Source organism: Pseudophryne corroboree, chromosome 4 (assembly GCF_028390025.1).
Source record: "Pseudophryne corroboree isolate aPseCor3 chromosome 4, aPseCor3.hap2, whole genome shotgun sequence".
In the NCBI taxonomy this organism is placed as follows: Eukaryota; Metazoa; Chordata; class Amphibia; order Anura; family Myobatrachidae; genus Pseudophryne; species Pseudophryne corroboree.
The window spans coordinates 947,159,709-947,187,204 of NC_086447.1; the positions used below are offsets into that span (position 1 = coordinate 947,159,709).

Here is a 27,496-nt window from a genome sequence, read left to right on the forward strand (position 1 = left end):
TTGGCAGAGGCGGGAGAGGGTTTCTGTTCCTGGGAACTGGCTGATTTCTGCAGCCTTTTTCCTCTCCCTCTGTCACGGGGCAGAAATGAGGAACCTTTTGCCCGCTTGCCCACGAAAAGACTGCGCCTGATAATACGGCGTCTTCTCATGTTGAGAGGCGACCTGGGGTACAAACGTGGATTTCCCAGCTGTTGCCGTGGCCACCAGGTCTGAAAGACCGACCCCAAATAACTCCTCCCCTTAATAAGGCAATACTTCCAAATGCCGTTTGGAATCCGCATCACCTGACCACTGTCGTGTCCATAACCCTCTACTGGTAGAAATAGACAACGCACTTAGACTTGATGCCAGTCGGCAAATATTCCGCTGTGCATCACGCATATATAGAAATGCATCTTTTAAATGCTCTATAGGCAATAATATACTGTCCCTATCTAGGGTATCAATATTTTCAGTCAGGGAATCCGACCACGCCAACCCAGCACTGCACATCCAGGCTGAGGCGATTGCTGGTCGCAGTATAACACCAGTATGTGTGTAAATACCTTTTAGGATGCCCTCCTGCTTTCTATCAGCAGGATCCTTAAGGGCGGCCATCTCAGGAGAGGGTAGAGCCCTTGTTCTTACAAGCGTGTGAGCGCTTTATCCACCCTAGGGGGTGTTTCCCAACGCACCCTAACCTCTGGCGGGAAAGGATATAATGCCAATAACATTTTAGAAATTATCAGTTGTTATCGGGGGAAAACCACGCATCATCACACACCTCATTTAAATTCTCAGATTCAGGAAAACTACAGGTAGTTTTTCCTCACCGAACATAATACCCCTTTTTGGTGGTACTCGTATTATCAGAAATGTGTAAAACATTTTTCATTGCCTCAATCATGTAACGTGTGGCCCTACTGGAAGTCACATTTGTCTCTTCACCGTCGACACTGGAGTCAGTATCCGTGCCGGCGTCTATATCTGCCATCTGAGGTAACGGGCGCTTTAGAGCCCCTGACGGCCTATGAGACGTCTGGACAGGCACAAGCTGAGTAGCCGGCTGTCTCATGTCAACCACTGTCTTCTATACAGAGCTGACACTGTTACGTAATTCCTTCCAACAGTTCATCCACTCAGGTGTCGACCCCCTAGGGGGTGACATCACTATTACAGGCAATCTGCTCCGTCTCCACATCATTTTTCTCCTCATACATGTCGACACAAACGTACCGACATACAGCACACACACAGGGAATGCTCTGATAGAGGACAGGACCCCACTAGCCCTTTGGGGAGACAGAGGGAGAGTTTGCCAGCACACACCAGAGCGCTATATATATATACAGGGATAACCTTATATAAGTGTTTTTCCCCTTATAGCTGCTGTATCTTTAATACTGCGCATAATTAGTGCCCCCCCTCTCTTTTTTAACCCTTTCTGTAGTGTAGTGACTGCAGGGGAGAGCCAGGGAGCTTCCCTCCAACGGAGCTGTGAGGGAAAATGGCGCCAGTGTGCTGAGGAGATAGGCTCCGCCCCCTTATAGGCGGCCTTATCTCCCGTTTTTCTATGTATTCTGGCAGGGGTTAAATTCATCCATATAGCCCAGGAGCTATATGTGATGCATTTTTTGCCATCCAAGGTGTTTTTATTGCGTCTCAGGGCGCCCCCCCCCCCAGCGCCCTGCACCCTCAGTGACCGGAGTGTGAAGTGTGCTGAGAGCAATGGCGCACAGCTGCAGTGCTGTGCGCTACCTTGTTGAAGACAGGACGTCTTCTGCCGCCGATTTTCCGGACCTCTTCTGTCTTCTGGCTCTGTAAGGGGGCCGGCGGCGCGGCTCTGGGACCCATCCATGGCTGGGCCTGTGATCGTCCCTCTGGAGCTAATGTCCAGTAGCCTAAGAAGCCCAATCCACTCTGCACGCAGGTGAGTTTGCTTCTTCTCCCCTTAGTCCCTCGATGCAGTGAGCCTGTTGCCAGCAGGTCTCACTGAAAATAAAAAACCTAAAACTAAACTTTTCATTAAGCAGCTCAGGAGAGCCACCTAGTGTGCACCCTTCTCGTTCGGGCACAAAAATCTAACTGAGGCTTGGAGGAGGGTCATGGGGGGAGGAGCCAGTGCACACCAGGTAGTTCTAAAGCTTTACTTTTGTGCCCAGTCTCCTGCGGAGCCGCTATTCCCCATGGTCCTTACGGAGTCCCCAGCATCCACTTAGGACGTTAGAGAAATATATATATATATATGTATATATACATACATACTAGGGTCTCAATTTCTGCTGATAAGGTATCTGTCCACGCCGCCACAGCGCTATAAACCCATGCCGACACAATCGCCGGTCTGAGTAGTGTATCAAAATGTGCACGCTATCTGCAGGATCCCTGAGAATAGCTAGGGCTACCCTTTGGGCAAACGTGACACCCTAGGAGAAGATTCCCATCACATCCTGGCCCTAGTGGGGAAAGGATACTGCCTGAGAATTCTTTGTGGGAAACTGCAGTCTCTTGTCTGGAGATTCCCGCTCTTTTTCTTCATGAGAGGAGGGAAATTTACCTCAGCTTTCTTCCCCTTAACATGTGTACCCTTGTGTCAGGGACAGATGAGTCATCAGTGATATGCCAATCATCTTTATTACAATAATCATATATTGAATACTTTTCTGCCACTTTGGCTGTAACTTTGCATTATCGTAGTTGACACAGGAGTCATACTCCGTGTCGATATCAGTGTCTATTATTTTGGATAGTGAGCATTGAGAGACTCTGAAGGTCTCTGCGCCATAGGGACAGACATGGGTAGATTTCCTGTCTATACTCTAATCTTTTGTTCAATAAATTCACCTTAGCACTTACACATATCCAAACAGGTGTCGGCGTTGTCGACGGAGACACCCTCTCACACACATATTAGCTCCATCTCCTCCTTAGGGGAGCCTTTTACCTCAGACATGTCGACACACACGTACCGACACACCACACACACAGGGGATGCTCTATTTGAAGACAGTTCCCCCACAAGGCCCTTTGGAGAGACAGAGAGAGAGTATGCCAGCACACACCCCAGCGCTATATGACCCAGGAATCACACAGTAACGTAGTGTTAACCCAGTAGCTGCTGTATACATTGTTTTTACGCCAAATTTATGTGCCCCCCCTCTCTTTTTCACTCTCTTCTATCGTGCTTCTGCAGGGGATATCCTGGGGAGCTTCCTCTCAGCGGAGCTGTGGAGAGAAAATGGCGCTGGTGAGTGCTGAGGAAGAAGCCCCGCCCCCTCAGCGGCGGGCTTCTGTCCCGCGATTTTGTGTAAAATAATGGCGGGGGCTCATGCATATATACAGTGCCCAACTGTATATATGCCCACTTTGCCAAGAGGTCTCTAATTGCTGCCCAGGGCGCCCCCCCCCCCCCCCCCCTGCGCCCTGCACCCTACAGTGACCGGAGTGTGTGGGTGTAATGTGGGAGCAATGGCGCACAGCTGCAGTGCTGTGCGCTACCTCATATGAAGACTGGAGTCTTCTGCCGCCGCTTTTGATGTCTTCTTGCTTCACACGCCGGCTTCTGGCTCTGCAAGGGGGACGGCGGCGCGGCTCTGGGATCGGACGACCAAGGGTGCGTTCCTGTGTTCGATCCCTCTCGAGCTAATGGTGTCCAGTAGCCTAAGAAGCATGACCTATCCGCAGTTAGTAGGTCTGCTTCTCTCCCCTCAGTCCCACGTAGCAGAGAGCCTGTTGCCAGCAGATCTCTCTGAAAATAAAAAATCCTAACAAAATACTTTCTTATTAGCAAGCTCAGGAGAGCTCACTAAAGTGCACCCAGCTCGTCCGGGCACAGATTCTAACTGAGGTCTGGAGGAGGGGCATAGAGGGAGGAGCCAGTGCACACCAGTAGTCCTAATTCTTTCTTAAAGTGCCCTGTCTCCTGCAGAGCCCGTCTATTCCCCATGGTCCTTACGGAGTCCCCAGCATCCACTAGGACGTTAGAGTAAAGTGATTGCCCCTTTATAAAAAGGTCCGAGTTCCGCCAGCATCCCGCACGCCTGCGGAACTCGGGCGGCATTACATCCCACCCCATGTCTATTTGGCCCCTGAAGAAATCGCCCTGCTGGATCTGGTGAGCCTTTAATATACAGTTTATTTATTTCCAAAATATTGTGCCCTCACGCTTCAAAATATGTCCACTGGGACAAACTTCAGATAGAAATCCCTGGTTACTTACCTTCGGGCTACTCTACAGGAAATACATCAGAAGGCACGCACCAGATTGTGCAGATAAAAGGTGACGTTTTATACAAAACAGCTGACCAAGCTTCACAAGTCGACGTTTCGGTATTTTTTTACCTTTCTCAAGGCAACTTTACAGCCCCAACTCCAACTGCAGTTGGAGCTGTAAAGATGTCTTGACAATTTGAACGTGTGTGTGTGTGTATGTGTGTGTATGTGTGTGTGTGTGTATGTATGTGTATGTGTGTATGTATGTGTGTATGTATGTATGTATGTATGTGTGTGTGTGTGTGTGTGTATATATATATATATATATATACAGTATGTGTGTATGTATGGTATGTATGTATGTATGTGTGTGTGTATATGTGTGTGTGTGTGTATATATTATATATATATATATATATATATATTTATAATATACAGTATGTGTGTACAGTGGTTTCATAATCTGATTAGCGACAGAGAATATTAATGACCTGTTATTTAATTGCAGACATTGGCTTGTTGTAAAGGAGGACAAAGTACATGTTACAGCGCGACAGGAGCCACGGATGGTGCTGATAACAGTAACCTGTACAGACGGTCGCTTATCTCTCAGTGCACCAGGAATGGAGGAACTGGAAATTCCTCTGAAACTTCCTAAAGATAATGCAGTTATTACTTGCAAGTATGTCACTTAAAGCGCACATTCATTTCCTTGTCATTTCTTGTGTAAATGACGATGATCCGTATTATCATAATTTTTGGAGATCTGTAGTAATAAAAAAAAATATCTTTGATAAATGTGTCCATTTTAGGACACAGATCATATCAGAAATGAACATAAGTAATACTTTATTCATTTTCATACTGTTAATATCATGAAAATGCATTTGAACAATGTACAGCTGCTTTGCTTAATCTTCCACCTTCAGGAAAATAGAGTGACATTAGAATGTTGATGTGGTTGAGTTAGTTTATCCTTTAGCAGGTTTGAAAGTTTATTCAGTATAACAGTGGGTTTCAGCATGGTCGCAACTAGGGGGGGGGGGGAAGGGGAGCTAAGGGGGCATGTGCCCCGGGTGCAGAATCTGAGAGGGCACAGAGATGCCTCCCCTACTTCCTCTCAGCCCTGAGGGCTACCTTCTGCCAGGTCCAAGAACCCTCGCTGCAGGTACCCGCTCCCCAGCACCACCAGTGTGACTCCTGGGAAACTCCCCCTCCCCAGCAACTAGAATGCTAATGAATGGGGCAGAGAAGGTGACCATGGACTCTGCAGCTGCCCCCTTTCATTTCCCGAACACTGGTCCATGGCCGCTCACACACTCCTGTGCAAACGATGTCTGCACCATGGCAGGGCCCTAAGTGGCTACCTACTGCCAGGTCCCAGACAGAATCCTTTCTGCAGGTCCCCATTCCTCAGTACCACCAATGTGGACTCCTGGGAACCCCCCCGGCAAATAGACCACTTATGAACGGGGCATGGGTGGTCGTTCACACACTCCTATGCCTGTGTAAGCGATGTAGGCTGTAGTTCCAGAATGTTTATCGGCAGGCCGGCTTCCAGACTTGACCTCCTTCCTTGGAGGGTTTCTCCTTGAGTGACTGCGCCCCAGCCCCGGAGACTTGCATCCATGGTTAGAAGGATCCAGTCCTGAATCCCGAACCTGCTGCCCTCCAGAAGGTGAGGCAGTTGCAGCTACCAGAGGAATAAAATCCTGGCCTTTGGTGACAGACGTATTCTCTGATGCATGTGTAGATGGGATCCCAACCACTTGTCCAGGAGATCCAGTTGGAAGGGCCGAGTGTGAAACCTCCCGTACTACAGGGCCTCGTAAGAGGCCACCATTTTTCCCAGAAGGCGAATGCACTGATGAACCGACACCCGGGTTGGCTTCAGGATATCCCGAACCATTGTTTGTATCACCAACGCTTTTTCCTCTGGAAGAAACACCCTCTTCACTTCCATGTCAAGGATCATTCCCAGAAAGGACAACCTCCTGGTTGGTTCCAAATGTGATTTTGGAAGATTCAGGATCCAACCATGTTCCCTGAGAAGTTGGGTCTTGAGAGCTATGGACCGTAACAGCTTCTCCTTGGACGATGCTTTTATCAGCAGATCGTCCAGATATGGAATTATGTTCACCCCCTGTCTGCGGAGGAGAATCATCATTTCCGCCATCACCTTGGTGAATACCCTCGGTGCTGTGGAGAGGCCGAATGGCAGGGCCTGGAACTGAAAATGACAGTCCAACAGAGCGAATCAGAGATAAGCCTGATGCGGCAGCCAAATCGGAATGTGGAGGTACGCATACTTTATATCCAGGGATACCAGGAATTCCCCCTTCTCCAGACCTGATATCACTGCCCTTAGAGACTCCATTTTGAACTTGAACTCCCTCAGAAAGGGGTTTAGTGATTTTAAGTTCAGAATGGGCCTGACCGAACCATCCAGTTACGGTACCACGAAAAGGTTCGAATAGTAACCTTTGTTTTGCATATAAGGTGGTACTGGCACAATGACCTGTGCCTCCACCAACTTCTGGACGTCTTTTTGCAGGACAGTCCTGTCCGCCAGCAGAGCTGGCAAGCCTGATTTGAAAAATCGGTGAGTAGGGAGATTTTAAAATTCCAGCTTTTAACCCTGAGACACAATATCTTGCACCCAAGGGTCCAGGCCGGATGACACCCAGATGTGACTGAAATGCCTGAGTCTCGCTCCCACCGGCCCCACCACCGGGGCGTGCAGTCCACCATCATGTGGAGGACTTTGGTGTACCTGAAGCAGGTTTCTGTTCCTGGGAACCTGCAGCCACAGGTTTCTTAGACTTGGGCTGACCTCCCCGAAAGAAGGTGTTGGACGGCTTGGCCTTTCTGGGCTTGGTAGACCGAAAGGGCTGTGATGTAGCTGAAGAAAAGGGTTTCTTTGGAGCATGTGTAGCTGAGGGAAGAAAAGGTGACTTACCAGCCGTAGCCGCGGAGATCCACGCATCTAATGCTTCTCCAAAGAGAGCCTGACCTGTGTAGGGTAGGGTCTCCACACTTCTCCTGGATTCCGCATCGGCAGACCACTGGCGCAACCACAGTCCTCGACGAGCTGATACAGACATTCCCGCTGCCATGGAACCCAGGTCTTTCATGGAATCTACCAGAAATCCTGCCGAATCCTGAATGTTACATAAAAACAAATCAACATCACATTTCTCCATAGTATCCAAGTCTTCAAGCAACGTGCCTGACCACTTTACTATAGCTTTGGCAATCCAAGCACTGGCAATAGTGGGATGCAGTATTGCCCCAGAAGCCGTGTACATGGATTTGAGCGTATTATCAATTTTACGATCGGCTAGCTCTTTCAAGGCGGTAGATCCTGGAACCGGTAAAACCAAATTTTTTGAGAGTCTGGATACTGATGCGTCAACAATAGGCGGGTTTTCCCATTTTTCCTATCCTCTATCGGGAAAGGAAATGCCACCAGAACCCTTTTTTTTTCAAAAATAGCATTTAATTCCTTTGACGCAGGGAAGGTTAGCGAGGCTTTCTTATTTTCAGTGAAGTAAGCCTCCTCAACCTGCTCAGGTGTTGTTTCAGCAATATTCAACACATCTCTAATAGCCTCTATCATCAACTGCACCCCTTTAGCAAGGGATGCTGTCAACCGCAGCACATCCCCGTCACCGTCTGCAGTGTCAGAATCAGTATCCGTATCATCCTGCATGATCTGCGCAAGAGCACGTTTATGTGAATATACAGCAGGAGCCCTGAGGTACCAGAACTGGGCCAGACTGCCATAGAGTTCTGTAAAGCCTGAGTTGCAGACTCATTCTGTGCAACCCTATTTGAAATGTGAGAAATCATAGATTTGATAGAGGATAACCACTCGGGCTCCCTTGGGATCATCCTGAGAGGACATATCCTCTGCAGCATAGGACACAGAGTCCCTGGACGTTGCTTAAAGGAGACCACAGACACCCCCAAGACCCCCCCAAGACAGACACCCCCAAGAATGGCAAGAGAGACACAGATTAGAGCCAACCCACACACAGCGCTTTTAATGTAAAGGGAGACCCCTACTAGCGCTGACTGTGCACCTTTAATAGGTTACACAGTCTTAATGCAGCCTCTCCCCCTTCTACAGGCCCCTGGTACCATGAGAGATAGCTGGAGTTGCTGTGGAGGGACTTGCTCTTCCTGGACAGCGCTGTGCAGGCAGGAAAATGGCTGCTGGGTCCGCTCTGAGGAAACTCCCGCCCCCAAAATGGCGCTGTATTCCCGCTCTTCACAATGATTATACTGGCCTGAGGTAAAATGCTGGCTGAGGTCCACGGACCCCGACAGGCTTGCTGACCAGTGCAGGGTTCAGGCGCTGGCTCAGGGCGCCCCTCACAGAGCAGCACTAAGTACCACTGAGCCTCCGGAGCGTAGTTAGTACTGCGCTCCATACCCTGTTGCCACCATCTTCACACCGGCCCACTGCTTGTTAGGGGGGTTGGTGACTCACTCGCCACTGATCTTCAGCTCTGTAAGGGGGGTGGCGGCATGCTGCTGGGGTGAGCGATCCCCTGTGGCGGGAAACAATCTATCCCCTCAGGAGCTCAGGGGCAGATGTATTAACCTGTAGAAGGCGTAAGGAAGTGATAAACCAGTGATAAAGCAGTGTTAAGTGCAAGGTGATAATGCACCAGCCAATCAGCTCCTAACTGTTAATTTACATAAGGGAGCTGATTGGCTGGTGTGTTTATCACCTTGCACTTAACACTGCTTTATCACTTGTTTATCACTTCCTTATGCCTTCTACAGGTTAATACATCTGCCCCTCAGTGTCCTGTCAGCGGAGATAGTGGCTCAGACCCCGCAGGGTGGACAATACTCCCCCCTTAGTCCCACGAAGCAGGGAGGCTGTTGCCAGCAGCCTACCTATAAAATAACAAACTCTAAAAAAAACTTTACTAAAGCAGTTCTGTAGAGCTCCCCTAGCTGTGACCGGCTCCTCCAGGCACATTTTCTAAAGTGAGTCTGGTAGGAGGGGCATAGAGGGAGGAGCCAGCCCACACTCTCAAACTCTTAAAGTGCCAATGGCTCCTGGTGGACCTGTTTATACCCCATGATACTAATGTGGACCCCAGCATCCTCTAGGACGTAAGAGAAAGTTGGTACTCCTCCTCTTTAATTGGTCCTAGGTCCTGACTGACATGCTGAGCTTTGTAGTCCTACAGCAGTTGGCGAGTCAGAGTCCCCCACAATACTGTATCTGAGGTGCATGTCAGTTTTCTTGTGTTCCTATCCATTTTCCTAGGGAATGTGTGCTGAATGCACCCTGACAGTGCTGGTTGTCACTTTGCTGTTTATTACTGTGATTTTGACACGGTTCCAAAGTGTGTTTGTGTGTGCATGTGGGGTGGGGGGCGCGCCAAATTACTGCTTTGCCCCGGGTGCCAAAAATCCTAGTTTCGGCCCTGGTAACAGTGGTATCAGATTACAGTGCAGAGTAAGAGATAACCAATGACCGCGGTAGCTGTAACCGTAATGCTGATGTTATATCTGTAGTAAGACTCCCCCGGAGGAACATGTGCTGCATAGTATGTGGGAGTCACACACACACCTAGGATGGCGCAGGGGCGTGGAGTCACACACACACCTAGGATGGCGCAGGGGCGTGGAGTCACACACACATCTAGGATGGCGCAGGGGCGTGGGGTCACACACACATCTAGGATGGCGCAGGGGCGTGGGGTCACACACATCTAGGATGGCGCAGGGGCGTGGGGTCACACACATCTAGGATGGCGCAGGGGCGTGGGGTCACACACATCTAGGATGGCGCAGGGGCGTGGGGTCACACACATCTAGGATGGCGCAGGGGCGTGGGGTCACACACACATCTAGGATGGCGCAGGGGCGTGGGGTCACACACACATCTAGGATGGCGCAGGGGCGTGGACTCACACACACATCTAGGATGGCGCAGGGGCGTGGGGTCACACACACATCTAGGATGGCGCAGGGGCGTGGGGTCACACACACACCTAGGATGGCGCAGGGGCGTGGGGTCACACACACATCTAGGATGGCGCAGGGGCGTGGGGTCACACACACATCTAGGATGGCGCAGGGGCGTGGGGTCACACACACATCTAAGATGGCGCAGGGGCGTGGACTCACACACACATCTAAGATGGCGCAGGGGCGTGGGGTCACACACACATCTAGGATGGCGCAGGGGCGTGGGGTCACACACACATCTAAGATGGCGCAGGGGCGTGGACTCACACACACATCTAAGATGGCGCAGGGGCGTGGACTCACACACACATCTAGGATGGCGCAGGGGCGTGGAGTCACACACACATCTAGGATGGCGCAGGGGCGTGGAGTCACACACACATCTAGGATGGCGCAGGGGCGTGGACTCACACACACACCTAGGATGGCGCAGGGGCGTGGAGTCACACACACATCTAGGATGGCGCAGGGGCGTGGGGTCACACACACATCTAAGATGGCGCAGGGGCGTGGACTCACACACACATCTAAGATGGCGCAGGGGCGTGGACTCACACACACATCTAGGATGGCGCAGGGGCGTGGAGTCACACACACATCTAGGATGGCGCAGGGGCGTGGAGTCACACACACATCTAGGATGGCGCAGGGGCGTGGAGTCACACACACATCTAGGATGGCGCAGGGGCGTGGGGTCACACACACATCTAGGATGGCGCAGGGGCGTGGGGTCACACACACACCTAGGATGGCGCAGGGGCGTGGACTCACACACATCTAGGATGGCGCAGGGGCGTGGGGTCACACACACATCTAGGATGGCGCAGGGGCGTGGGGTCACACACACATCTAGGATGGCGCAGGGGCGTGGAGTCACACACACATCTAGGATGGCGCAGGGGCGTGGACTCACACACATCTAGGATGGCGCAGGGGCGTGGAGTCACACACACATCTAGGATGGCGCAGGGGCGTGGGGTCACACACACATCTAGGATGGCGCAGGGGCGTGGAGTCACACACACATCTAGGATGGCGCAGGGGCGTGGGGTCACACACACATCTAGGATGGCGCAGGGGCGTGGAGTCACACACACATCTAGGATGGCGCAGGGGCGTGGGGTCACACACACATCTAGGATGGCGCAGGGGCGTGGAGTCACACACACATCTAGGATGGCGCAGGGGCGTGGAGTCACACACACATCTAGGATGGCGCAGGGGCGTGGACTCACACACACACCTAGGATGGCGCAGGGGCGTGGAGTCACACACACATCTAGGATGGCGCAGGGGCGTGGGGTCACACACACATCTAGGATGGCGCAGGGGCGTGGGGTCACACACACATCTAGGATGGCGCAGGGGCGTGGGGTCACACACACATCTAGGATGGCGCAGGGGCGTGGAGTCACACACACATCTAGGATGGCGCAGGGGCGTGGACTCACACACACACCTAGGATGGCGCAGGGGCGTGGGGTCACACACACATCTAGGATGGCGCAGGGGCGTGGGGTCACACACACATCTAGGATGGCGCAGGGGCGTGGGGTCACACACACATCTAGGATGGCGCAGGGGCGTGGAGTCACACACACATCTAGGATGGCGCAGGGGCGTGGACTCACACACACATCTAGGATGGCGCAGGGGCGTGGACTCACACACACATCTAGGATGGCGCAGGGGCGTGGGGTCACACACACATCTAGGATGGCGCAGGGGCGTGGAGTCACACACACATCTAGGATGGCGCAGGGGCGTGGACTCACACACACACCTAGGATGGCGCAGGGGCGTGGAGTCACACACACACCTAGGATGGCGCAGGGGCGTGGAGTCACACACACATCTAGGATGGCGCAGGGGCGTGGAGTCACACACACATCTAGGATGGCGCAGGGGCGTGGACTCACACACACACCTAGGATGGCGCAGGGGCGTGGGGTCACACACACATCTAGGATGGCGCAGGGGCGTGGAGTCACACACACATCTAGGATGGCGCAGGGGCGTGGAGTCACACACACACCTAGGATGGCGCAGGGGCGTGGGGTCACACACACACCTAGGATGGCGCAGGGGCGTGGGGTCACACACACATCTAGGATGGCGCAGGGGCGTGGACTCACACACACACCTAGGATGGCGCAGGGGCGTGGAGTCACACACACATCTAGGATGGCGCAGGGGCGTGGGGTCACACACACACCTAGGATGGCGCAGGGGCGTGGGGTCACACACACATCTAGGATGGCGCAGGGGCGTGGGGTCACACACACATCTAGGATGGCGCAGGGGCGTGGACTCACACACACATCTAGGATGGCGCAGGGGCGTGGGGTCACACACACATCTAGGATGGCGCAGGGGCGTGGACTCACACACACATCTAGGATGGCGCAGGGGCGTGGGGTCACACACACATCTAGGATGGCGCAGGGGCGTGGGGTCACACACACATCTAGGATGGCGCAGGGGCGTGGGGTCACACACACATCTAGGATGGCGCAGGGGCGTGGGGTCACACACACATCTAGGATGGCGCAGGGGCGTGGGGTCACACACACATCTAGGATGGCGCAGGGGCGTGGACTCACACACACATCTAGGATGGCGCAGGGGCGTGGGGTCACACACACATCTAGGATGGCGCAGGGGCGTGGAGTCACACACACATCTAGGATGGCGCAGGGGCGTGGAGTCACACACACACCTAGGATGGCGCAGGGGCGTGGAGTCACACACACACCTAGGATGGCGCAGGGGCGTGGAGTCACACACACATCTAGGATGGCGCAGGGGCGTGGAGTCACACACACACCTAGGATGGCGCAGGGGCGTGGAGTCACACACACACCTAGGATGGCGCAGGGGCGTGGGGTCACACACACACCTAGGATGGCGCAGGGGCGTGGGGTCACACACACACCTAGGATGGCGCAGGGGCGTGGAGTCACACACACACCTAGGATGGCGCAGGGGCGTGGGGTCACACACACACCTAGGATGGCGCAGGGGCGTGGAGTCACACACACATCTAGGATGGCGCAGGGGCGTGGGGTCACACACACATCTAGGATGGCGCAGGGGCGTGGGGTCACACACACACCTAGGATGGCGCAGGGGCGTGGAGTCACACACACATCTAGGATGGCGCAGGGGCGTGGGGTCACACACACATCTAGGATGGCGCAGGGGCGTGGACTCACACACACATCTAGGATGGCGCAGGGGCGTGGAGTCACACACACATCTAGGATGGCGCAGGGGCGTGGACTCACACACACATCTAGGATGGCGCAGGGGCGTGGACTCACACACACACCTAGGATGGCGCAGGGGCGTGGAGTCACACACACATCTAGGATGGCGCAGGGGCGTGGAGTCACACACACATCTAGGATGGCGCAGGGGCGTGGAGTCACACACACATCTAGGATGGCGCAGGGGCGTGGACTCACACACACACCTAGGATGGCGCAGGGGCGTGGAGTCACACACACACCTAGGATGGCGCAGGGGCGTGGAGTCACACACACATCTAGGATGGCGCAGGGGCGTGGACTCACACACACATCTAGGATGGCGCAGGGGCGTGGGGTCACACACACATCTAGGATGGCGCAGGGGCGTGGGGTCACACACACATCTAGGATGGCGCAGGGGCGTGGGGTCACACACACATCTAGGATGGCGCAGGGGCGTGGAGTCACACACACATCTAGGATGGCGCAGGGGCGTGGGGTCACACACACATCTAGGATGGCGCAGGGGCGTGGGGTCACACACACATCTAGGATGGCGCAGGGGCGTGGAGTCACACACACATCTAGGATGGCGCAGGGGCGTGGAGTCACACACACATCTAGGATGGCGCAGGGGCGTGGACTCACACACACACCTAGGATGGCGCAGGGGCGTGGAGTCACACACACATCTAGGATGGCGCAGGGGCGTGGGGTCACACACACACCTAGGATGGCGCAGGGGCGTGGGGTCACACACACATCTAGGATGGCGCAGGGGCGTGGGGTCACACACACATCTAGGATGGCGCAGGGGCGTGGACTCACACACACATCTAGGATGGCGCAGGGGCGTGGGGTCACACACACATCTAGGATGGCGCAGGGGCGTGGGGTCACACACACATCTAGGATGGCGCAGGGGCGTGGGGTCACACACACATCTAGGATGGCGCAGGGGCGTGGACTCACACACACATCTAGGATGGCGCAGGGGCGTGGAGTCACACACACACCTAGGATGGCGCAGGGGCGTGGAGTCACACACACACCTAGGATGGCGCAGGGGCGTGGAGTCACACACACACCTAGGATGGCGCAGGGGCGTGGAGTCACACACACATCTAGGATGGCAGTGCAGGGGCGTGGAGTCACACACACACCTAGGATGGCGCAGGGGCGTGGGGTCACACACACATCTAGGATGGCAGTGCAGGGGCGTGGAGTCACACACACACCTAGGATGGCGCAGGGGCGTGGGGTCACACACACACCTAGGATGGCGCAGGGGCGTGGAGTCACACACACATCTAGGATGGCGCAGGGGCGTGGAGTCACACACACACCTAGGATGGCGCAGGGGCGTGGAGTCACACACACATCTAGGATGGCAGTGCAGGGGCGTGGAGTCACACACACACCTAGGATGGCGCAGGGGCATGGAGTCACACACACACCTAGGATGGCGCAGGGGCGTGGAGTCACACACACACCTAGGATGGCGCAGGGGCGTGGACTCACACACACATCTAGGATGGCAGTGCAGGGGCGTGGAGTCACACACACACCTAGGATGGCGCAGGGGCGTGGACTCACACACACACCTAGGATGGCGCAGGGGCGTGGACTCACACACACACCTAGGATGGCGCAGGGGCGTGGAGTCACACACACACCTAGGATGGCGCAGGGGCGTGGACTCACACACACATCTAGGATGGCAGTGCAGGGGCGTGGAGTCACACACACACCTAGGATGGCGCAGGGGCGTGGAGTCACACACACATCTAGGATGGCGCAGGGGCGTGGAGTCACACACACACCTAGGATGGCGCAGGGGCGTGGAGTCACACACACATCTAGGATGGCAGTGCAGGGGCGTGGAGTCACACACACACCTAGGATGGCGCAGGGGCATGGAGTCACACACACACCTAGGATGGCGCAGGGGCGTGGAGTCACACACACACCTAGGATGGCGCAGGGGCGTGGACTCACACACACATCTAGGATGGCAGTGCAGGGGCGTGGAGTCACACACACACCTAGGATGGCGCAGGGGCGTGGACTCACACACACACCTAGGATGGCGCAGGGGCGTGGGGTCACACACACATCTAGGATGGCGCAGGGGCGTGGACTCACACACACACCTAGGATGGCGCAGGGGCGTGGAGTCACACACACATCTAGGATGGCGCAGGGGCGTGGACTCACACACACACCTAGGATGGCGCAGGGGCGTGGAGTCACACACACACCTAGGATGGCGCAGGGGCGTGGGGTCACACACACATCTAGGATGGCGCAGGGGCGTGGACTCACACACACACCTAGGATGGCGCAGGGGCGTGGAGTCACACACACATCTAGGATGGCGCAGGGGCGTGGACTCACACACACACCTAGGATGGCGCAGGGGCGTGGGGTCACACACACATCTAGGATGGCGCAGGGGCGTGGACTCACACACACACCTAGGATGGCGCAGGGGCGTGGGGTCACACACACATCTAGGATGGCGCAGGGGCGTGGACTCACACACACACCTAGGATGGCGCAGGGGCGTGGAGTCACACACACACCTAGGATGGCGCAGGGGCGTGGGGTCACACACACATCTAGGATGGCGCAGGGGCGTGGACTCACACACACATCTAGGATGGCAGTGCAGGGGCGTGGAGTCACACACACATCTAAGATGGCGCAGGGGCGTGGGGTCACACACACACCTAGGATGGCGCAGGGGCGTGGAGTCACACACACACCTAGGATGGCGCAGGGGCGTGGAGTCACACACACATCTAAGATGGCGCAGGGGCGTGGGGTCACACACACATCTAGGATGGCGCAGGGGCGTGGGGTCACACACACATCTAAGATGGCGCAGGGGCGTGGGGTCACACACACATCTAGGATGGCGCAGGGGCGTGGGGTCACACACACATCTAGGATGGCGCAGGGGCGTGGGGTCACACACACACCTAGGATGGCGCAGGGGCGTGGAGTCACACACACATCTAGGATGGCGCAGGGGCGTGGGGTCACACACACACCTAGGATGGCGCAGGGGCGTGGGGTCACACACACATCTAGGATGGCGCAGGGGCGTGGGGTCACACACACATCTAAGATGGCGCAGGGGCGTGGGGTCACACACACATCTAGGATGGCGCAGGGGCGTGGGGTCACACACACATCTAGGATGGCGCAGGGGCGTGGGGTCACACACACACCTAGGATGGCGCAGGGGCGTGGAGTCACACACACATCTAGGATGGCGCAGGGGCGTGGGGTCACACACACACCTAGGATGGCGCAGGGGCGTGGGGTCACACACACACCTAGGATGGCGCAGGGGCGTGGAGTCACACACACATCTAGGATGGCGCAGGGGCGTGGAGTCACACACACATCTAAGATGGCGCAGGGGCGTGGGGTCACACACACATCTAGGATGGCGCAGGGGCGTGGGGTCACACACACATCTAAGATGGCGCAGGGGCGTGGGGTCACACACACATCTAGGATGGCGCAGGGGCGTGGAGTCACACACACACCTAGGATGGCGCAGGGGCGTGGAGTCACACACACACCTAGGATGGCGCAGGGGCGTGGAGTCACACACACATCTAGGATGGCGCAGGGGCGTGGACTCACACACACATCTAGGATGGCGCAGGGGCGTGGGGTCACACACACATCTAGGATGGCGCAGGGGCGTGGACTCACACACACATCTAGGATGGCGCAGGGGCGTGGACTCACACACACATCTAAGATGGCGCAGGGGCGTGGAGTCACACACACATCTAAGATGGCGCAGGGGCGTGGAGTCAAACACACATCTAAGATGGCGCAGGGGCGTGGAGTCACACACACACACCTAGGATGGCGCAGGGGCGTGGGGTCGCGCCTGCACAGTGAGGTCAGAATCAGAATCAGCTTTATTGGCCAGGTGTACTCACGTACACTAGGAATTCTTTGTGGTACAATGCATCGCCAAGCAGCAACATGAAGGGGGAATACATAGCATACGAAGGGGGAAGAACATAGCATACATTACACACATTACACGTATGAGTTGATACTGCACATTGCAACTGTACAATAGACTCAACATATTAGACATATTATACATGTAGGACTAAACACAAAGGCTGCTTGGCAGAGCAGCACCGAGGCAGCCATCCGCGGCGCCAACTAGAACTCAAACAATGCACATAATACAGAAGATTTAAGTATTACATCAAAAGATAAACCACACAGACAATAAAGACAGAATGCATAATGCAGGGTTGGTGTAAGCATTTTGGGTAATAACCTCCAGGGGTTGTGTATTCCACCCTCACAAGGTACCAGGTGCGGCAGCCATCTTAGGCGCTCTGCGTAGGATTACCCAGGGTGGAATAGTCCACCCCTAGAAGAGAACACAAAGCGGGGAGATTGCAGAGTCCTTAGGTTCAGAGTAGGGTTCCAGTAAAACCATCAGGTCCATGTATTTTTCATCCCATCCACAAGTTTACCAGATAAGGCATACCATGTTGGTAACCGTAATGCAGATGTTATATCTGTAGTAAGACTCCCCCGGAGGAACATGTGCTGCATAGTATGTGGGAGTCACACACATCTAGGATGGCGCAGGGGCGTGGGGTCGCGCATGCACAGTGAGGTTGCGATGGCCATCTTGGTAAAGGTGTCTGTCTGGCTTCACAGCATAGAGCAGGAGACGGCACTGGATCGCACTGTTCTATAACATAGAATTCTCCTTGTAGATCTGTAAACCAGTGCAGGCGTACACTAGAGAATAAATATAACAGTTTTCATGTAAAAGATGCAAGTGAACATCTCTTCCTTCATTTCCTCTTTCAGGGTACATGGGCATGCAGTACAAGGCAGAGACTGTGGAGATGCAGCATCTCACTGGATAACGAGCTTCCTGGGGAGCGCTCAGAACTACCGGTTAGTGCAGTTTGAAGAGAAAATGAAATTCAGGAATCCAAAGAATGAATATGCAGCATACACAGAAAATGGTCAGGTTAGTCCTTAGAGCATGTCCACTATTTACATTTATTATATGTTTGCACAGTATTAGCTTACTTACATATTATTACATTCTCTAATGTTAGGGTTGGGGGGAGGACACACCCAAAGTTTATTCTCCTGTTGATATCCGTCTCCTGTGATAAAATCATGAGCATGGGGGGGGCAGATGGGGCTTTTTGATGAATACAGAGCCGGCCATAGGCATAGGCAAACTAGGCAATTGCCTAGGGCATTTAATATGCCTAGGGGCATCAGCAGCTTCTGCTGATTAAAATGATATGTGGCATGCCTATATTCTGTGTGTAGCAATTCATATTCAGATACAGCCACAGATATAGGTATGCTTCATATCATTTTAATCAGCAGAATCTGCGTGTGCATCCTAGCCACATAGCAATGCAAATAAGATGCATTTTCATAAAAAAAGGTGCCCGACGTTAGCATTGAGGCAATATTTATGAGGACACATCTGTATCCAAGCAGAGGTCACAGTGTTAGTGGCAGTGTGAGTGCTGTGTGCATGTGAGTGGGTTGGTTGTGCAGTAGTGTTCAGCATATGTGTAAGGGGCACTGTGTGTGTCATTATGTGTATAAGGGCATTAATAATGTGCGGCATATGTGTAACAGGGTACTACTGTATGTGTGTCATTATGTGTATAGGGGCACTAATAATGTGCAGCAAATGTGTAGGGGGCACTATGTGTGTCATTATGTGTATAAGGGCATTAATAATGTGTGGCATATGTGTAAGGGACATTATGTGTAAAAGGGCATTAATAAAGGTTGTCATAATGTGTAAGGCGCATTATGTTTATAAGGACATTAATAAGGTGTCTCATATGTGTAAGGGGCATTACTGTGTGGAATTATGTGTATAAATGCATTACTAATGTGTGGCATTATGTGTATAAGGTGCTCTACTATGTGGCATTGCGTATAGAAAGGGCACTACTGTGTCATCTAATGTGAATAAAGAGCAATAGAGTGTGGTGTAATGTGAATAAGGAGCAATTCAGTGTGATGTAATGTGAATAAGGGGCTCTACTGTGAGGCGTAACGTTTATAAGGTAAAGTGATACTACTGTGGGATGTAATATGAATTATGGACACTATCGCATGATCATATGTGAATAAAGTTGCAGTACTGTGTGGCGTAATTGGAATTAGGGTTATTGTGTGGCCATGCCCCTTGCCAGCAAAAACACACCCTTTTTTGGGCTGTGCGCCAAATGTACGAACTGTTCCTATTTAAAATATAGGGGGTACAAGGTCAGAGGCGGAACCAGCGGCGGTGCTAGGGGGCACCAGCCAAAATCTTGCCTATGGCATCATATTGGTTAGGGCCGGCTCTGGATGAATATGCCCCTTATTCTCTAGAGAAACTTGGTTCGAGGAGACTGGCTGGAGCATATGCAATGCAGATCACACAGTGTGTTCTCAGCAGGCTCAGAGCCATAGCGTGGATCATTACAGTGCGAGGGACCTAAATCTGGCTGTGACATCATTTTGACCTGAAGAGAAACTAAGCTGAGCATAAAATATTTTTTATAACATTGGGCCTACTTCTGAGTTGATCGCAGCAGCAAATTTGTTAGCAGTTGGGCAAAACCATGTGCACTGCAGGGGGGACAGATATAACATGTGCAGAGAGAGTTAGATGTGGGTGGGGTGTATTCAAACTGAAATCTAAATTGCAGTGTCAAAATAAAGCAGCCAGTATTTACCCTGCACAGAAACGAAATAACCCACCCAAATCTAAAGCTCTCCGCAAAAGTTATATCTGTCCTCCCTGCAGTGCACATGGTTTTGCCCAATTGCTAACAAAATTGCTGCTGCGATCAACTCAGAATTACCCCCATAGTTATATATATATATATATATATATATATATATATATAAATGAGATTTATGGTAAGAACTTACCGTTGTTAAATCTTTTTCTGCGAGGTACACTGGGCTCCACAGGGAATGACATTGGGGTGTAGAGTAGGGTGCTGATCCGAGGCACCCACAGGCTCAAGGCTTTGACCTTCTTCCCAGAATGCCTAGCGCCGCCTCCTCTATAGCCCCGCCTCCGTGCAGAGGAACTCAGTTTTTGTTAACCAGTCCAATGCAGTAGCAGGCAAAAGAGACGACAATTGTTAGTAGCCACATACACCACATTCTCACGACAGAGAAGGTATCAGCGGCTAATGCCATACAAACCCAAAGAAGCTAAGTGCGTCAGGGTGGGCGTCCTGTGGACACCAGCGTACCTCGCAGAAAGATTTAACAACGGTAAGTTCTTACCATAAATCTCGTTTTCTGCAGGTGGATACACTGTGCTCCACAGGGAATGACATTGGGGATGTCCTAAAGCAGTTCCTCATGGGAGGGGATGCACTGTAGCGGGCACAAGTACCCGACATCCAAAGGAAGCATCCTGGGAGGCGGAAGTATTGAAGGCATAGAACCTTATGAACGTGTTCACTGAGGACCACGTAGCCGCCTTGCACAATTGTTCAAGGGTCGAACCACGGCGGGCTGCCCAAGAAGGTCCAACAGACCGAGTAGAATAGGCTTTGATGATAGCAGGAGCTGGAAGGCCAGCCTGTACATAAGCATGTGCAATCACCATTCTAATCCATCTGGCCAGGGTCTCTTGTAGAAAGGCCAAAAGTTTGGGCGTATTAAACTTGTAAGCGTCATGCTTGTGAGATGCGCACCAAGCAAAGTAAGAATTCCAGAACCTATGGTAAATCCAGCAGAAGCCGGTTTCTGGGCCTTCAACATGGTTTGAATGACCGCACCAGAAACTCCTTTGACCCTCAAGACTGAAGCTTCAAGAGCCACGCCGTCAAAGCCAACCGGGCTAAATCCTGATATACACAGGGGCCCTGAACGAGGAGATCTGGGCGCTGCGGAAGTAGAAGAGGACGCTCTGTCGAGAGACCCTGAAGGTCTGAGAACCAATGCCGTCTGGGCCACGTGGGAGCGATCAGAAGTAGGATTCCTCCTTCTTGCTTGAACTTCTTTATTACTGGGCAGGAGTGACACCGGAGGTAACCCGTATGGCAGCTGAAAGTTCCATGGAATTGCCAGTGCATCCACGAACGCTCCTTGAGGATCCCTTGTCCTTGCTCCGAAGACTGGAACCTTGTGATTGTGTTGAGACGCCATCGGGTCCACATCTGGAAGGCCCCACCTGTCCACGAGGAGTTGAAACACTTCTGGATGGAGGCTCCACTCTCCGGCGTGTACGTCCTGATGACTGAGAAAGTCCGCTTCCCAGTTTAGGACCCCCAAAATGAACACTGCCGATATGGCTGGCAGATGGCGTTCCGCCCGCTAAAGAATCCGTGATACTTCCCTTATTGCCATGCGGCTTCGAGTGCCACCTTGATAATTGATGTATGCCACCGTGGTGGCATTGTCCGACTGTACTTGAACAGGTCTGTTCTGTATTAAATGCTGGGCCAAGTTCAATGAGGTGAACACCGCCCGCAATTCCAGAATGTTTATCGGGAGGAGAGACTCCTCCTTGGTCCACCGACCCTGAAAGGAGTATTGCTCCAACACCGCACCCCAACCTCTCAGATTGGCATCCGTCGTCAGAAGGACCCAGTTGGAGATCCAAAAGGGATGACCCCTGCTCAATCGTTGGTCCTGAAGCCACCAGGTCAGTGACAGGCGGACCTCCGGAGACAAGGAGATCATTTGAGACCTGATCCGGTGAGGCAGGCCATCCCACTTGGCAAGAATTAGTTTCTGCAGAGGGCGGGAATGGAATTGAGTGAACTCCACCATGTCGAAAGCCGACACCATGAGACCTAGCACTTGCATTGCCGAATGTATCGACACTTGCGGAAGAGATAGGAAGCATCGAATCCTGTCCTGAATCTTCAGGACTTTCTCCTGAGACAAGAACAACCGCTGGTTGTGAGGGTTCAACAATGCCCCCAGGTACACCATGCTCTGAGCAGGGACCAGGGAAGATTTCTTCCAGTTGATGAGCCACCCGTGATCTTGCAGAAACTGGATAGTCAGATCCAGGTGGCGTAGGAGAAGAGATAGGAAGCATCGAATCCTGTCCTGAATCTTCAGGACTTTCTCCCGAGACAAGAACAACTGCTGGTTGTGAGTGTCCAACAACGCCCCCCAGTACACCATGCTCTGAGCAGGGACCAGGGAAGATTTCTTCCAGTTGATGAGCCACCCGTGGGCTTGCAGAAACTGGATAGTCAGATCCAGATGGCGTAGGAGAATATCTGGGGAATTTGCCAGGATCAACAAGTCATCCAGGTACGATAGGATCATGACCCCTTGACGGTGGAGTACAGCCATCATTACCGCCATGACCTTGGTGAAAACTCGCGGAGCCATGGTCAAACCAAAAGGTAACGCCTGAAATTGGTAATGGAGGTTGCCAACCGCAAACCTCAGGTATTGCTGATGCGACACTGCAATGGGAATATGCAGGTAAGCATCCTGTATGTCCAGGGAGACCGTATAATCCCCAGGTTCCAATGCCAGAACAATAGAGCGAAGAGTTTCCAAACGAAACCTGGAGACCCTCACATATTTGTTCAAGGACTTGAGGTTGAGAATGGACCGGGAGGACTCGTTCGGTTTCGGGACTAGGAACAGAGGTGAATAGTACCCCTTGCCTCTCTGAGCCAGAGGCACCTGTACTACCACTCCTGTGTTCAGGAGGGACTGTACCACCGAATGAAGAGTTTTTGCCTTCACCTGATCCGAAGGGACGTCTGTCAGGCAAAATCAATGAGGGGGACGACTCGTGAAGGATACGGCGTAACCTCGAGTGATGACTTCCCGTACCCAGGCATCTGAAGTGGTCCTCAACCTTTCCTGGGTATACCCTAGAAGTCAGCCCCCCATCCTGGGATCCCCCAGAGGGAGGCCCGCCCCGTCATGCGGCAGGCTTGCCAGTTTTGGAAGCAGGCTGACGGGCAGCCCAGGCCCATTTGGGTTTGGGCTTATTGGGTTTGGAAGTGCGAACCTGTTTCGGGTATGCCTGACCTTCTGCTTTGCCTGAAGGATGAAAGGAGCGAAATGGAGTACTCTTAGCCTTCGGCACCGAAGGAGCAGTACTAGGTAGACATGCTGTTTTAGCAGAAACTAAGTCAGCCACTATCTTGTTGAGGTCTTCTCCGAAAAGAATGTCTGCCTTAAAAGAGAGTACCTCCAGGGTTTTCTTAGAGTCCAGATCCACAGACCAGGGCCGTAATCAGAGAATCCAGCAAGCCAAAATGGATGTGGTAGAAGCCTTGGCCGCCAGAATACCGGCATCAGAAGCTACCTCCTTAATGTAATGAGAAGCTGTGACAATATAAGACCAACATTGTCTAGCATGATCAGAAGCGTTGGAAGGCAACTTCGCCTCCAGCTCCTGAGCCCACGCTTCAACAGCCTCTGCAGCTCATGTCGCTGCAATGGTGGGCCTATGCGCAGCACCAGTTAGGGTGTAAATTGCCCATAAACAACCCTCCACACGCTTATCCGTTGGTTCTTTCAGAGACGTGACGGTAGTTACCGGTAGAGCTTAGGATACCACCAGCCGCGCCACCTGCGAATCCACTGGCGGGGGTGTTTCCCAATATTTACTTAGCTCCACTGCGAGGGGGTTGCGAGCCAGCATCTTCTTGTGAGGCGTGAATTTCTTTCCTGGATTTCCCCAGGACTCCTGACGTATGTCAACTAAATGGTCAGAGTGAGGTAAAACTTGTTTAACCACCTTCTGACGTTTAAACCTGTCCGGTTTCTTAGGGGCAGCATCAGGCTCCTTGAAGAATGGTCCTGATAGCCTCCAAGTCAGGAACATCCACCTGTGAAACAGATTCCCCATCAGAAGCGTCGGGATCAGAATCTGTGGGGTCAGTATACTATAAACGCCATCCTCATCAGACGAGGAGTCTGGGATGTTGGTGGATTGTGAGGAAGTAATGGCCCGCTTAGAGGACCCCTTGGTCTTAGGCGGGCGAGGGTTAGACTTCTGAGTAGTCAGTGATTGGTTCAATTGCTGTAACTGAGCAGACAGTTGATCTGCCCATGGCGGGTTAACAGCGAGGACCATAAGCGGTTGTACCGGCACAGGAGGTCCCATAGCATATTCAATAGCGTGGAGAAGGTAGCCCAAGGTGGGTCATTTTGAACCCCCATTGCTACAGTTCCACTTGGGGGTAAGGATCCCCAAGAACCTGAACCCTCAGCTGCTATGTTTTCCTCAAATTTGTCTGCAGCGTCACCACCACGCAATGTGGGCTCAGCCCCAGCACCATTGCCCTTTGTAGCTGACATCCGAAAGCTCAATGCAAGGCAACACAGTACATTATCAGCAGCACAATACCTGACGAGAACCCCCTTTGTAGTGTATCAGCACAAACAGGGAATTCAAGAGGTGTATTGTGACTAAAAATCACAGAGAAAAATACACACTGAGTATATCCTGTGAACTACCTATATTAAATGATAAACCTGACGTACTTAGCCCCCTCAGGTCATAGAATATAGGGATAGCAATCTGAGTGAGATACACGAAATGGAGGTCACACAGCAGCTATATGCACACGCACATAGTCACATTGTACAATGCAGAAATTATGACATGCAATAAAACTGCACTGGACTAGCAATACAGAGTAGTACTAAGTATAGCTATACACTCAATATATATATCAATGCACAGTAAAGACTGGATGTATATCACAGGGTACTTGTACTATATAGCCCTGACTAAATGTGCTCTTTCTTAACTAACACTGTCAGCAGACATGTAGAATACTTAGGTGTCCTGTAAAATGCACAGCGCTGACAGGCAGGCGTCTTTACAGGGGATGATTTGCCCAAACAGTCCCAGGATCAGCTCAGCTTGAGGTAATGGCGCCCAAACGCTGACAGGGAATGAGGGACAGAGAGAGATGCAGCTCCAGGGCTGCATCTCTCTCTCTGTTACCCCCACAGTGTTTGTTCCCAGATTGTAAGTCATATGTGTAGTAAGTTTAGTGTAAATTGGTACACCAAACTTGCGTTCTGGGAAGAAGGTCAAAGCTTTGAGCCTGTTGGTGCCTCGGATCAAGATCCTACTCTACACCCCAATGTCATTCCCTGTGGAGCCCAGTGTACCCCGCAGCAGAAAATAGTTATATATAACGTAATAGTTATCAAAATTTAACTGATTACAGTTAATTATGATAATTAACAGGGTGTATTTTTATTCTTGAGTTTTCAGACATTCCATGTTGTCCTCTAGGTGGCGTATCCTGACCTCAGCCCCCTTTTGCTGCTGTCTGAGGCCTCCGTCAACGATCTAAACACCAAACTAGAGAAAAAAGTCACAATTAGAAATTTTCGGCCTAATATTGTGATTTCTGGAAGTGATGCCTTTGCTGAGGTAAAAGTTGTTTGCGTTACCTGTTTTCCGCTATGCTGTAATTATTGGCGGGACTTATTGCTGCAATAGCGTGTGCAAATGTGTGATAGATGTGAGTCCACACGTTTAATGTTTTAACCAGGTGTAGATTTATTAATAGTTGGGAACAATAGGATAAGAAGAGTTAATGCAGGTGTAGTACAATACTCAGTACAGGCATATAATACAACTCAGTAGTGCGGCACTCACATTACAAAGATTATTGGTCCCCGGTGCCCTGCGTAGGAACCCCTGGGTTACGTTTATGTGACCGGCACAATACCGACGCCGGGATCCTGGTATCTGAAATCCCGATGTCAGCATGCCGACAAACAGTGACTATTCCCACTCGTCCACGACACCCATAGAGTGGGATATAACCTGTGGCGTGCACAGCGAGCCTGCAAGGGGCTTTGTTCCACTCGCTACAACCCCCCCCCCCCCCATCGGCCATCCGACAACCGGGATCCTGCCATCAGTATTGTGGCCGCCGGTCACACATACCCAACACGTACCCCCGGACAGGAGTCCAAAATCAGAATACAGTAACGGCGGCACTCAAGTAAATCCATAAAACCAGCAGGTAGATTCCAACATTTTTCTTTTATTGCACCATCATCGGGGTAATAAAAACATATCATCGGCATACTGACATTATAGCCACTCGCACACCACGTGTAACACCAGACACTTCCCCCCCACAGATGGCATCACCACCAGGAGCCTGTCGCCATAACAACTAAAAGTTATATACGCCAAATTAGACCAGCTGTAACAAAGTACATGTTGCAATGGATAGTGATACATTTAATACTTAGGGTATATTCAATTCCCATCAGATCCTCACAGTACATTATTCAATTTGCGGGCGTTTTTGCCGAATTTTGTCCCGTTTTCGGCCATGCCAATCTGACTTTTTTTAAAGTCGATTTGGCATGGGCGAAAATGGGACAAAAAACGGGCGAAAATGCCTACAAATTCGCCAAAACAGATGGATAGGCAGCGAATTCACCTGTTTTCTCTAACGTCCTAGTGGATGCTGGGGACTCTGTAAGGACCATGGGGAATAGACGGGCTCCGCAGGAGACAGGGCACTTTAAGAAAGAATTTGGATACTGGTGTGCTCTGGCTCCTCCCTCTATGTCCCTCCTCCAGACCTCAGTTTGAATCTGTGCCCGGACGAGCTGGGTGCACTTTAGTGAGCTCTCCTGAGCTTGCTATAAGAAAGTATTTTGTTAGGATTTTTTATTTTCAGAGAGATCTGCTGACAGTGACAACAGACTCCCTGCATCGTGGGACTGAGGGGAGAGAAGCAGCCCTACTCACTGAAGATAGGTCCTGCTTCTTAGGCTACTGGACACCATTAGCTCCAGAGGGATCGCACACAGGATCTCACCCTTTGTCGTCCGATCCCGGAGCCGCGCTGCCGTCCCCCTCGCAGAGCCGGAAGACAGGAGCCGGTGAATGAAGCAAGAAGACTTCGAAATCGGCGGCAGAAGACTCCAGTCTTCACTGAGGTAGCGCACAGCACTGCAGCTGTGCGCCATTGCTCCCACATTAAACCCACATACTCCGGTCACTGTAGGGTGCAGGGCGCAGGGGG

General features: G+C 52.3%; 1 protein-coding gene across 1 annotated transcript in view; it reads left to right on the plus strand.

The window, feature by feature from the left end:
* LOC134910756 (mitochondrial amidoxime reducing component 2-like) overlaps positions 1 to 27,496 on the plus strand; it is a 90,758-nt gene that overhangs the window by 13,664 nt on the left and 49,598 nt on the right. Inside the window, exons 2-4 of the mRNA XM_063919138.1 lie at positions 4,700 to 4,873; positions 18,312 to 18,477; positions 25,735 to 25,875. Coding sequence (XP_063775208.1) covers positions 4,700 to 4,873; positions 18,312 to 18,477; positions 25,735 to 25,875 — 481 coding nt within the window. The remainder of the gene's footprint in view (positions 1 to 4,699; positions 4,874 to 18,311; positions 18,478 to 25,734; positions 25,876 to 27,496) is intronic.